Genomic DNA, 13,394 nt, shown 5'->3' with positions numbered 1-13,394 from the left:
CCCCCCCCCCCCTTCGGTGCCGCCCGTGTAGAGGAGTCAGTCTCTGCTCTTAAGCTGGATCCTATTCAAGAGTTGTCGGAAGAGGAGAAAGGTAAAGAGGCGACGGAGTGGGTCGACTGCATGCTGCTGCATGAATGAGTCTGTTCTGAGCAGCTTCAAACCACAGTCCAGGCAGTTTTAAGCAAGGTTCTCTGGAAAGGTTATGAACAAGCAATATCTCACCTGCTGTAGATGGTGCTTTGAGTGACTTCAGTTTGTTAACTGACGAGCTAACGACTATTCTGAGCAAAAAAAGACCAAAGTGGGTTGTTGTCTTAAAAACTTCAATCTTAAAAATGTTGTAGACGTCAATGCAAACGCTAATTTATACGACTTCTCATCGCCACAAGTTTAGTTATTTACATCTAAATCTCCAGTTCTTTCTAAACGGCAACCACAGCAGCTAGCTGTAGCACATCCAGCACAGAATTTCTGATTGTCTGCCAGAATAATCACGTAATGTTTCTTTCTTTCTTTCAACCTTTATTTATACAGATGAATCACAATGAGCCTCGAAGACTCATTTACAAGTGAGACCTGTTTACACAAAAAGTAATGAAAGTGATGCATGTATATGATTTGGAGGTAAAAATAAATTCCTAACAGACTCTCACTGCTTGGCCGAGCAGAGAGAGCCTGAAATTTAAAAAAAAAAAAACACCCCGCACATAGACACATGGTGACGCAGACATTCCGCAGGGGAGAGGAGACGGATTTTTGAATATTACGATGTGTAGATTTGATCCTACCTCTGTTTCCATCATCATACTTTTATTTTGAAAGGATTAAAAAGTAGAAGCTACCCTCGTAGGTTAGCTACAGCGTTACTCCCAGAATATGAGCCCGCGCCTCTGTTGGATCGTTGAAAACGAAGGAACACAAATGTCCGCGGCTAGCAGTTAGCCGCAGCATACGTGCGTTGACCCAATTCCTCTGTTCCAGAGGCAGCAGTTGTAAATAAATAAAAAATTCAATAAAACAAACGTGCTAAAGTAATGGTCGTATCATAACCTTGCCATAGAACCCCGTTTTAAAAGCTCAAAACGCCATTCTGAGAATGGGGAAGGTTTTACGTCTGCAGTGAATGATTTGACTTTTGGTCGTTGCGTTCCATCCATCGTCTTGTTGCCGTTCTCCTCCTCTGCCTGCTCCACATTCATGGCTTCTTGTGGACCTGGTTCTGTGCATGTTGGGTTCTGCCGGCTGTAACACCGTTTCCGTTTATTAGTTTTCTCTAAGGGTTTTTTTGCAGTATGATTACTTTTATATACCGGTACTTGCTATTTTATCTCTTCATATTCTCAAATGTTCAGCTCAGGATGGGAGCTGTGGCGTTTGGTTTGGTAATACTTATATATATAATGTATATGTATATATATATATATATATATATATATAGATATAGATATATAGATATAGATATATAGATATATAGATATAGATATCTTTATTTGATGAAAATATCCAAGTTATTTGTAAATATTTCCCCCGTAGAAATGGGTTCAGATCTCTTCAACTCCTTCAAAAAGTTCTTCTCTTTAAAATCTGATTCAGCGTAGCTGCTCCATTTCTTATGCCATTAGCACTTTGTTAGCCTCTTTTGCTAATTTCAGTTTCTAGCTTCTGTTCAGCTACTTTTGGTTTTTATCTTTAAGTTTGCTATTTTATTGTCTAGCCTTTTGATACTTTTAGCTAATATTTTGACACTTTTAGCTAGTCTTTGATGCTTTTAGTTTTTAGCTTCTTTTTGTTTTTCTTAGTTTTCCTTTGGCTACTTTTAGTTTCAAGCTTCTGTTCAAATACTGTTCGCTTTCATCATTACGTTTGCTATTTTTACTTTCTAGCTTTTTATACTTTTAGCTTTTAGTTAATATTTGGACACTTTTAGCTAGTCTATTGATACTAGTAGCTTTTAGCTTCTTTTTGTTTTTCTTCTTTTCCTTTTGCTACTTTTAATTTCTAGCTTCTGTTCAGCTACTTTTGGCTTTAATCTTTAAGTTTGCTCATTTTTTTTCTAGCTTTTTTAAAGTATTTTCAGCTTTTAGTTAGCATTTGGATACTTTAGCTTGTCTATTAATAGTGGTTTTTAGCTTCTTTTTGTTTTTATTGATGTTCCTTTTGCTACTTTTAGTTTCTAGCGTCCGTTTAGCTACTTTTGCGTTTCATCTTTATGTTTGCTATGTTTATTTTCTAGCTTTTTGATACTTTTAGCTTTTACTTAAATTTGGATACTTTTAGCTAGTCTATTGATACTTGTAGTTTTTAGGTTCTTTTTGTTTTTCTTTGTTTTCCTTTAGCTACTTTTAGTTTCTAACTTCTGTTCAGCTACTGTTAGTTTTCATCTTTACGTTTTCTATTTTTTATAGCTTTTTATACTTTTAGCTTTTAGTTAGCATTTGGTTTCTTTTAGCTAGTCTATTAATACTTGTAGCTTTTAGCTTTTTGTTTTTCTTGATTTTCCTTTTTGCTATTTTTATTTTCTAGCTTCTATTCAGCTACTTTTGGCTTACTACTTTACATTAGCTATTTTTATTTTCTAGTTTTTTGATACTTTGGCTTTTAGTTAGCATTTGATACTTTTAGCTAGTCTATTGATACTTGTAGTTTTTAGCTTCTTTTTGTTTTTCATTTTCCTTTTGCTACTTTTAGTTTCTAGCTTCTGTTCAGCTACTCTGCTACTTTGAGTTTTAACTAATTTTTTGCTACTTTTAGTTTTTAGTTGGCCGTTTGCTACATTTAGCTTTTAACTGAACTTTAGCTACTTTTAGCTTTTTTTTCTACTCTTGCTAATTTGCCATTTCAGCTTCTTCAGAGTCTTTTAGCTCGCAGCGTTCTCGCTGCACTTTCCCAGACAACAAGAACGTTTCTGCTTGGATTCTGATTATTTTGCGTCTCTGGTCGGGTTTCTGTTCCAGACTCCAGCAGCGTCTCGGAGAAGAGGCCGGCGGCGAACAAACCCGAACCTTCAGCTGCTAAAAGGACGTCCAGCAGCGCTCTGAAGAGGAACCCCAACATCAAGCGGGAGATGCGACCGGAGCTCGAACTCTCCGTCGTCAAGAAACTAGAAAGCCTGGGCATCAGGAGTGTAGGTGACGCCATGTTGGCACGATCGAGAGGTTCTGTTCAGTCCGTAGAGCGAGTTTGATTTTGAGTTCTTCTTTTAGGATCGAAGTGGTTTGAAGACCAAGGAGCTCACGTCTCTCCTGGCCAAGTTAAAGTCGAGGCGGGAGGCTGCAGCGAGAACCTCGCCGGACTACTTGAGCTGTTGGGAGGAGATGATGAGCATCGTGGATCAGAAACTGGGAGTTCAGAAGAACCAAGCTCCTCCATACTCTCAGACCAGATCCAAACAGCCTGTTCAAGGTGCTGAGTCATCAAAAAAAAAAAAGCTCCTTAACACGTAAGCTCATCGCAGGGGTTTCCAGCCCTGGTCCCTGAGGAACACCATCCTGAATGTTTCACTTGTCTGCAGCTCCAACACGCCTGATTCAGTAAATTTATTACTTCTTTCAAGTTCTGCAGAAGCCGCTTAATCACTCATTCATTCAAATCAGGTGCGTCAAAGCAGGGAAACGAGTAAAACATGCAGGACGGTGTTCCTCAAGGACCAGGGTTGGGAACCACTGGTTTAGAGCTCTAAATCTGCCTGTTTAGGCTCAGACACGGCTTTTGTCTGCTTTCAGTGATGCGGATCCGCCCGCGATCCAGCAGCCTGCCCTCTAGAGCCAGCCAGGTGACGTCTGTAGCCTCTGTCAAACATCCGAAGACCCCGCAGCCAGCTCCAAGAACCAGAACCGTCCAGCCGAAGACGTCTACGCCCAACAGGACCGTTCTGAGGATCGTCACAAGCAAGTAAGGAAACGTTCCCTCTCAGTATTTGGATCATAAATGTTCATTTTTCAAGTTCAACGACAGTTAGGTTCTGCGCTCTTATTGTGAAGGACCCCTCCCTTTAGTTCAGATGAGGAATCTGAAGAGGAGGAGTCCAACTCTGAGGAGGAGGAGGAGGAGGAGGTGCCCCAACAGAGCAAGTCACCGAAACCCAGGTTAAACCAGGCGACGCCAGTTCAGACCAAAGCCAGTAAACCCAGTCCAGTCCCGACCAGGCACGCTTTGGTCAGCCAGGCCTCCAAACCCCTGCAGTCCCGACCGCCGGTGACCCGGACAGAAGTCACAAAGGTGGAAAGCGATGAAGACGATGACGACTGGTCCGACGTCAGCGAGCTGCAGGAGATCGCCCCAAAACAGCTGCAGGGCTTCCAAGACCAGAACGGAAACATTAACAAGAAAAACTACGGGAAGGGTCAGTCGCTTCTCTCAGTGCCAAATAAAGTTCGGCATGCTTGGTGCTATTTTAGCCTTTTATTTATCAAAACGTGAGGAGTTCGGTGCCATGACTCGTGGTTTTGTACCTTTTTATTGAGCGAGTGTTTATGAAGCATTCACTCTACTGAGATCCATCTTTGGTCTGTACTTTTTTCATCATCTTTTGTTCCATTTCAACAAATCAAAGATCAAAACATTCAGCTCGTTCAGAAGAAGGGTGCTATGACTTTTGGTATGGTGCATCTTTAGCTTTTTGAAATATTTAGCCTTTTCTGTCACTTTTTACCTCATAGAAAATGAATTGAGCTCATTTTACATCCTTCAAATCTTTTTACAACCTTTTATTGCTCCTTTCACATTTTGCTCTGCTTCGGCTTCTTTCAGCTTTCCTTTGCAATTTTTAAACCTTTTTCCAGCTACTTTCAGCTGTTTTTTTTCCAGCTGTTTTGTGTTCCTTTCAGATTCTTTTTGCTAACTACAACATTTTTGTGCTTCTTTTAACTTCTTTCTACCTATCTCTGATGGTGTAGAGGCAGGGCAGCCGGCTTGGGACCCGAGAGTCCCAGGTTCGATCCCCAGTCACTGCACATCACGTGGCGTCTCTGGGCAGCACGTCTCATCCCCAAAATGTCCCCCGGGCGCTTTCAATAGCTGCCCACTGCACCACCTGGTGGTGGATGGGTTAAATGCAGAGACTAATTTCGCCATTGTATGGAAACATACAGTGCTGACATTGTGATGACATTATTATTATTATTATTATTATCTCTGTGTGTTTCTGCAAGTTTCAGATTTTTCAGCTACTATTTAGCTGTTTTTTGTTGTTGCTAATTTTAGCTTTTTCAGCTAATTCCACATTTTTTGCACCCATTTAACTTTTTCCAGCCTAATTCAGCAAAAATGTGCTCTTTCCACTTCCTCCTTGTAATTTTAGCTACTTTATGTTTTTTTTGGTTACCTTTCAGCTGTTTGTGTGTGTTTGCTAGTTTTAGTTTAATTTCTGATAATTTCCAATTTTTTTTGGCATTCATTTCTGCTTTTTTCAGCCTGATCGGTGTGTGTGTTCTTTCTGCTTTCTTCTGCTAATTTAAGCTGTTTAGCTACCTGTTTAGCTCATTTCAGCTGTTTTCAGATAAAAGTCAAGTTTTTCATGTTAATTTTTGCTACTTTCAGCCTCATCTTTAAGCTAATTTCAGCTTGTTATGCTCCTTTCAGCTTTATCTGCTCTTTCAGCTACTATTCAGGTCTTTTGATGCTAATTTTAGCTTTTTCAGCTAATTCCACAATTTTTGAGCTCATTCCAGTTCTTTCTGCTTCCTTCTGGTAGTTTAAGCTTCTTTTTGCCTTTTCAGATAATTTTTTTTTGCCAACTTCCTAATTTTTCTGCTAATTTGTTTGTTATTCTCCTTTCAGCTTTTTCTGCTATTTCAGTTACTATTAAGCTGTTTTATGCTAATTTTAGCTTTTTCAGCTAATTCCACTTTTGTTGCACTTATTTAAACTTTTTTTCAACCTAATTCAGAAAACTTGTGCTCTCTCCACTTCCTTCTGGTAATTTCAGCTTCTTTCTGCCTTTTTATCTACTTTACAGCTGGTTTTATGCTAATTTCAGCTTTTTTTGTTAATTTCCACTTTTTAGTGCTCATTTCTGTATCTTTCAACCTAATTGGGCAAATGTGATCTTTCTGCATTCTTCTAATGTAAGCTTGTTTTTCAGCTATCTTTTTTAAAATTTTAGCTAATTTCGGCTGTTTTCAGAAAAATTCAAGGTTTTTTTTTTATGGTAATTTCTGCTATTCTGAAATTATGTACACATGGTCCCAGTTACATCAAACAATAAAATGTAAAAGGAAAAACAATGATAACATCTAAGAAATGAACGAAAAACATCAACTAAATATACACTGAGCACTAATGGCATAAAATCATTGTCGAACAGCAGCACGAACATGAGCATGAGTCTGTGTGAGCAGATGAGCACGCATGAACACATCAAGATGAAACAGATCAGCAGCAACATGAAACAGATCAGCAGCAACATGAAACAGATCAGCAGCAACATGTGATTTTTTTCACAGTGATTATTCTGGTTAGAGATTCATGAGTCTAACAGCCTCAGGGTAGAAGCTGTTCCTCAGTCTAGTGGTTTTATTCTTAATGCTCCTCAACCTCCTTCCTGAGGGGAACGGGGCAAAAAGTGTGTGTGCTGGGTGAGTGAGGTCCTGCATGATGCATCCCTCTTCCTGCACCTAGAGGTGTAAATGTCTGTGATGGTGGGGAGGCTGACTCCGACAGTCTTCTGTGCAGCCTTCACCACTCTCTGCAGAGCTTTTCTTTCTGCAGCTGTGCAGCCTCCATGCCACACGTTGATGCTGGAGCACAGGATGCTCTCCACTGCACACCTGTAGAAGGAGGTGAGGACTGAGCTTCCAGACCAACTCGTCTCAGCCGCCTGAGGAAGTAGAGTCTCTGATGAGCTTTCTTGATCAGGCTGGTGGTGTTGTTGCTCCAGCTGAGGTTGTCATTCAGGTGTACACCCAAGTACTTGTAGCTGGAGACCACTTCCACTGCAGATCCTCTTATGTTCAGGGGGGTGTAGGACCCATACCCCCTTCAACATAAGAGGATATCCTAGAAACAATACGAACTTGTTTTAACTGGCCATGAGGTAGTGCTCTGAAATATAAATGAAGTTCAGACAATTGTTAAAACAAAACAACCAAAAAAAAAAGGTAAAATCGGCTTCTCATGCAAGTATCAGCCGATTTCCCAAAATTAAGGAAATCAGGGCCGATATTATCAGAGCACCCCTATAGGTGTTTTTGTTCCTTCTGAAGTCCACAACCATCTCCTTCGTCTTCTTCACACTGATGTGAAGGTTGTTCTCTTTGCTCTCCAGGTGTTCCACCTCCTCCTATTTTCAGCCTAATTAAATTATTTCTGCTAATGTCAACTTGTTCTGCTCTTTTCAGCTTATTTCTGCTAGTTTCAGTTATTTCAACTACTATTTAGCCGTTTTTATGCTAATATTACATTTTTCAGCTAATTCCACTTTTTTGCACTCATTTCAACTTTTGTGTTCTTTTTGCTTTCTCCTGCTGGTTTACGCTTGTTCTACATTTTCAGTTTCAGCACGTTTTAGCTCATTTCAGCTGTTTTTCAGCAAGTTCTTCTGCAGTAAGCATTCACACTGCATTTTCTGCAATTTCTCTATTTTAGCTTAATTTACAAATATAGAAATACATTAAGATGTCTTCAGTTCCTGCAAAACTGTTTTTTCTTTGAAATCTGCTTCAGCATACTTGTTGTATTGTTGCACTTTTTGCATTTAGCTACCATTCTGCTACTTTTAGCTTTGAGCTAGCTTTGGCTACATTTAGCTTTTAGTTAAGTTGGATTTAAACTCTACAAGAAGGGATGAAATCTGCTCTTGCTGGCGTAGTTGAGACGTTATTTTTCGCATGGGTATTTTGTACTCGATGAGAAACTAGCGCAGAACTTCTGGGAAGCCCCTCCCACAGCGCCGGATCGGATTTCTTCCCGCCCGGGTCTCCACTCTTCCGTCACAAAGAAACGGCTAACGTTTTTGACAGACGGTCTTCTTTGTGCACGTTAATTGTGCTATCTCCTTCTATGGGTTCTTTGCCTTTTGACCTTCTTTAAAATAATAACTTTTAATTCTAATAATAAGTTTTGTTGGAGCAGTTTTAAGGATGGTTGTATTTTCTAACGGCCTCGGCCAGCTGCTCCTCAGCTGAACGGTTGAAGTGGAGAGGGAGACAAGTGTTGCGCAGTGTGTGTACAGGCTGTTTTCGAGCGGTGGGGGTAGAGACGGCTCAGTGTGAGTGGAGCGCTACCTCTCTAGCTTTTTAGCTAGTGCGTCTGTATTGCGGGCCGCTAGCTTAGCACTGCATCAGTGCCGGCAGTTGTCGACCCGGGGGGGAGGTATAGTTCGGTAGGCAGGGCGCACGGTTCTGTTGACAGGGCGGGGCGCCCTGTTTGTAGAAGAAACACTGCATTACACTTTACCCGTTTTTCTGCATAAACACGCCCACAACAACATTCTGACCAATCACACATTGTCGACGTACAGTGAGAAAAACACTTCTACCCTAACCTGGTGTCATCGGGAGCTCCTACAAGAACAGAATGACAAAATTTTTATCTCACAACTACGTCAGCAACCGCAGATTTCTTTACTTCTCACAGAGTATTAATCCAGCTTTAATCTTTTGCTACTTTTTCCTTTTAGGTACTTTTATAATTGATATCACCTTTGGATATTTTAGCTAGCCTTTGGTATTTTTTTTATCTTCTAGCTAGCCTTTGGATATTTTTGCTAGCCTTTGGTATTTTATCTTCTAACTAACCTTTTAAATTTTTTGCTAACTTCTTGCAACTTTTAGCTAACGTGTTGCTGTTTTTAGCTATGGTTTTGCTACTTTCACCTTTTCGTTAGTCTTATGCTACTTTTATCTTCTAGCTAGTCTTTGGATATTTTTCCGCTAACCTTTTGGTATTTTTATCTTCTAACTTTTTAAAATTTCATTAACTTTTAGCTAACCTATTGCTGATTTTAGCTATGGTTTTGCTACTTTTAACTTGCCTTTTGCTGCATGCTGCATTTTGCCACTTTTAGCTAGCTTTGTGTTGCCTTAGGCTAGAGTTTTTTTGTTTGTTTGTTTGTTTCCTTTTAGCATACATTTTGCTACACTTGACTGTAAGCTAGTCTTGTGCTCTTTTAGCTTCCAGCTAGTGTTTTTTTCAGTTTAACCCGTTCCTAGCATTTAGCTACTTTTTTAATGACCAGCTGAAATGAGGAAACCATAAACCTTAGACAACCTTAAATGGTGATGGGATTTTTATTTTTTTCACCAACTGTGGTCAGGAAGGCGAGGCGAAGTGAAGCAAGCTGTTTTTAGGTTTTCAGGTTGATAACAGCTAATCTATTTCAATTCAGCTGTTTGTTTATATAGCGCCAATTCACAACAAAGTTGTCTCAGGGCACTGAACTGAAACATTCACATACATAGAAAAGCCAATTACTAAAGTTCTCTATCTAAGGAAGCAGTGCACTCTGTTGAATCTTAACTTTGTCTCAGTCTCCAATCCTGAGCAAGCACAAAGGCAACAGTGGAAAGGAAAAACTCCCTTTGAAGCCTGAAACCTCCAGCAGAACCAGGCTCAGGACAAGCGGCCATGTGCTTTGACCAGCTGGGTTTGAGAGCACAGGAAGGAGAGACAGACGAACACAGAATGGCAGGTACAGATGTAGGTGCAGGTGAACCTGAAAGACAAAAACACATGTCAAGGCTAGAAATAATTACAAATACAAAACGAGTTGAGAAGAGTTGTCCTCCAGTCTAAGCCTATAACAGCATAACTAAGGGATAGCTCAGGAAACCCAAGCCAACCCTAACTATAGGATTTATCAAAAAGGAAAGTCTTAAACCCAGTCTTAAAACTGGACCATGTGTCAGCCTCACGGACAGAAACTGGAAGTTGGTTCCACAAGAGAGGAGCCTGATGACTGAAAGATCTTCCTTCCATTCTGCTTTTGGAAACTATGAACTGCAAGTAAACCTGCAGTCTGAGAGCGAAGTGCTCTGTTAGGAAAATATGGCACAATAACATCTGTACTATAAGATGGAGTTAGGTTGTTGAGAGCTTTGTAGGTTAGAAGTAAGATTTTGAATTCAATTCTGGACTTGACAGGGAGCCAGTGGAGATAAACTAAAACTGGAGAGATATGATCTCTCCCACTAACTCCAGTTAAGACTCTGGCAGCAGCATTTTGGATCAACTGAAGATTTTTTAAAGAAGTATTTGGAAACCCAGATAATAAACCATTGCAATAGTCCAGTCTAGAGGTGACAAATGCATGGACCAGTTTTTCTGCATCATTTTTAGATAAGATGTTTCTCATTTTAGCGATATTACGCAGGTGGAAGAAGGCAGTTCTAGTAAGGTTTTTAATGTGGGGGATAAAAGACATGTCCTGATCAAAAATAACACCAAGATTCTTAACATTAGAGCTGGAGGACAGATTAATGCTATCCAGAGAAAAATAAAGATTGTAAAATTTATTCCTAAAATGCTTGGGTCCAAAAACCACAACCTCTGTCTTATCTGAGTTTAAAAGCAGAAAATTAAGGGTCATCCAGGTTTTTATGTCTTTAAGACATGCTTGTAATCTAAGTAACTGATTGGATTCACTGTGTTTCATGGACAAATATAACTGTATATCATCAGCATAACAATTAAAAATTATTCCATGCTGTTTAATAACTTTACCAAATGGAAGAGTACTGGTCCAAGCACTGAACCCTGAGGAACTCCATGACTAATATTGGTGTGTGAAGAAGATTCATTATTTACATTTACAAACTGGAATCTATCAGATAGATATGATTTAAACCATTTTAGAGCCGTTCCTGTAATCCCAACATCATATTCAAGTCTCTGTAGTAAAATATTGTGATCAACTGTATCAAATGCAGCACTGAGGTCTAACAGGACCAGTATAGACACCTGTCCATTGTCTGAGGCCATGAGAATATCATTAGTGACTTTCACCAGTGCAGATTCAGTGATGTGGTGAACTCCAAAACCTAAATGAAACTCTTCAAACAGATTATTTCTTTGCAGATGATCACGTAACTGACCAGCAACTATTTTCTCTGGAATTTTTTATATGAAATTTAGATTAAAGATTTAGATTGCCGGTTCACGACCGACAACATCAAAAATGTGGGTGGGGTAGGTGAAGCACCCACACTTGCCCCCACCCTCATTTGCCCCACTCTGGGCCCATGAGCAAGGCCCTTAACCCCCCATGTGCTCCCTAAAACGGGTCTCTTGAAAATGAGTTCTCGTGGCTCAATGAGACTACCTGGATAAATAAAGGTTAAATGAAAAAAAAAGATTAGATATAGGTCTATAATTGGCTAGGATTCCTGCGTCAAAGTTATGTTTCTTAAGTAAAGGTTTAATTACAGCAATCTTAAAGCTCTGTGGTACGTAACCATTTATTAGAGACAAATTAAGCAGATCCGAGTTGTGGTTATTAATTTAGGGAAACGTGTCGTTAAACAGTCTGGTTGGAATGGGATCTAGCAGACATGTGGATGGTTTGGATGAAGCTATTATTTTTGACAATTCAGAGAGCTCAACAGGACAAAAACAGTCCAAACATAAATCAGATTCTAGTGACATTTTTAAATTTGTCTCATCTGACACAGAACCAGAGGTGATAGTAGGAATGTTGGATTGAATTTTTCCCCTAATTGAAACAATTTTATTTATAAAGAATCTCATGAACTCATCACTGTTTATAGTTGTAGGGATACATGGTTCAACACAGATATGATTTTTCATTAGACTAGCTATGGTAATGAAAAGGAACCTGGGGTTATTTTTATTTTCATCTGTTAAAGATGAGTAATCTATGGAGTGCTTTTTTGTACGTTAGCAGGCTATCTCTCCAGGATAAGTAAAATTCTTCAACGTTAGTAGAGCGCCATTTTCTCTCCTGGTTTCTAGATGTCTGTTTTCAAGTATGTAACTCAGAAATGAACCAAGGAGCTAATCTCCTCTGATTACTTTCTTTTTCAGCGGAGCAGTTTTATCAAGTGAAGTTTGCAAATTGTAAAATTATCAATACATGATCCAAGTCACTGTTCTCTGACAGTACTCTTCAAGACGGAGGAAAACGATGGAAGAGAATCTTTAAATTTAGAGCGGTTTCTGATCATTTTTTTCATTTACCCTTTATTTATACAGGTTGGTTTCATTGAGTCACAAGAACTCGTTTGCAAGAAAGACCTGTTTAGGGAGCAGATGGTGGGGCCTTGCTCAGGGGCCCAGAGTGGGGCGAGTGAGGGCGGAGGCAGGCGTGGGTGTTTCACCTTCTCCACCCACATTTTGATGTTGCCGATACTGGGAGTTGAACCCGCGACTTTCCGATCACAGACCCATCTTCTAACCTCTGCGCCACCACTCCCCCATAAGCACCTGCTAAGATGAAATCTACTCTCAGTGACGGTGTAATCATTTAATATGAACTCAAACTTTATTAAAATGGTTGGACAGAACAGGATTTTGAGGATGTATTACTAATTCATTAATCTCTCTGCCATAAGTCACAGATTTAAGTAATTTTAATGGAGTTTTACGATTTTTATTTTAAGGAGTATAAAAACCGTTGAATGAGCTTTAACACAAAAGCAACTAGAATCCCTGTAATTATCGTAGATGTAGAACATTACTGTCTACCTTTTGTAACTGAAGGTCTTCTTATGAAGCCATTATTTTCCAATAAGCTCTTATAGTTTGATAATTGCCTTTGTATTTTTTTTTTAGATATCATTATCAGCGACATGGTCACAAAGTTTGAGAAGCAGTTCACAGAGCGAGAGGTGAAGAAGCCAGCAGGAGGCGTAAGCATCTTACCTGAGAGAACGCATGAGACGCACGAGCTCTTGGTAAGAGAACTGGACCTCAAACAGCAGCTTCGGTTTAAGGGTAAGTAAAATATTTAAGACTGTTACGTCTGTGTTGACAGTTTACAGATCTGGAGGAGAGCAGCGACTGGGTGGTCTCTTCAGAGGACAAACAGGAAGTGTCCAAACCAGCTTCTCTCCGTGGCTCAGGACCCCTGAGGAAGAGCCTGGACTCGCCCAGCACCAGCGTGTGGGGAACCTCCACGGGAAAGGGACACAGATCAGGTCAGCAAAGACGCATAGACCAGATCAGAACTGCTCGGTCTGGAAAACTAACAAACCCAACCGTTTGTGTCCCGGCAGGTCTGACTGAAGCCGGAACAGGAAGCACCCTGAAGAGCAGCCTCGTCTCCCTCAGTGACTTCAGCGACTCTGAGGACATTAGCAATAAACATTAGTAGCACAGACAAGAAGACCTCAACCAGCTCGTCTGACCTCAGCACTTGATGCCAAATGGCGGTTTTATATAAAACCTGTAACACAAAAAGGAACGCAATACTTTACACAAGATCCAGGAACAGACTTTGA

General features: G+C 40.1%; 1 protein-coding gene across 1 annotated transcript in view; it reads left to right on the top strand.

The window, feature by feature from the left end:
• Window positions 1–13,394, top strand: part of dzip1 (DAZ interacting zinc finger protein 1) — a 20,293-nt gene extending 6,899 nt beyond the window's left edge. The window contains exons 12-19 of the mRNA XM_037696750.1: window positions 20–91; window positions 2,955–3,124; window positions 3,204–3,402; window positions 3,723–3,891; window positions 3,981–4,342; window positions 12,727–12,848; window positions 12,929–13,091; window positions 13,170–13,394. Coding sequence (XP_037552678.1) covers window positions 20–91; window positions 2,955–3,124; window positions 3,204–3,402; window positions 3,723–3,891; window positions 3,981–4,342; window positions 12,727–12,848; window positions 12,929–13,091; window positions 13,170–13,264 — 1,352 coding nt within the window. The 3' untranslated portion in view covers window positions 13,265–13,394. The remainder of the gene's footprint in view (window positions 1–19; window positions 92–2,954; window positions 3,125–3,203; window positions 3,403–3,722; window positions 3,892–3,980; window positions 4,343–12,726; window positions 12,849–12,928; window positions 13,092–13,169) is intronic.

Source organism: Nematolebias whitei, chromosome 23, assembly GCF_014905685.2.
Source record: "Nematolebias whitei isolate Nwh7 chromosome 23, NemWhi1, whole genome shotgun sequence".
Classification (NCBI taxonomy): Eukaryota; Metazoa; Chordata; class Actinopteri; order Cyprinodontiformes; family Rivulidae; genus Nematolebias; species Nematolebias whitei.
Note: the sequence above shows the minus strand (reverse complement) of the source record. Positions and strands in the feature narration are given on the sequence as shown.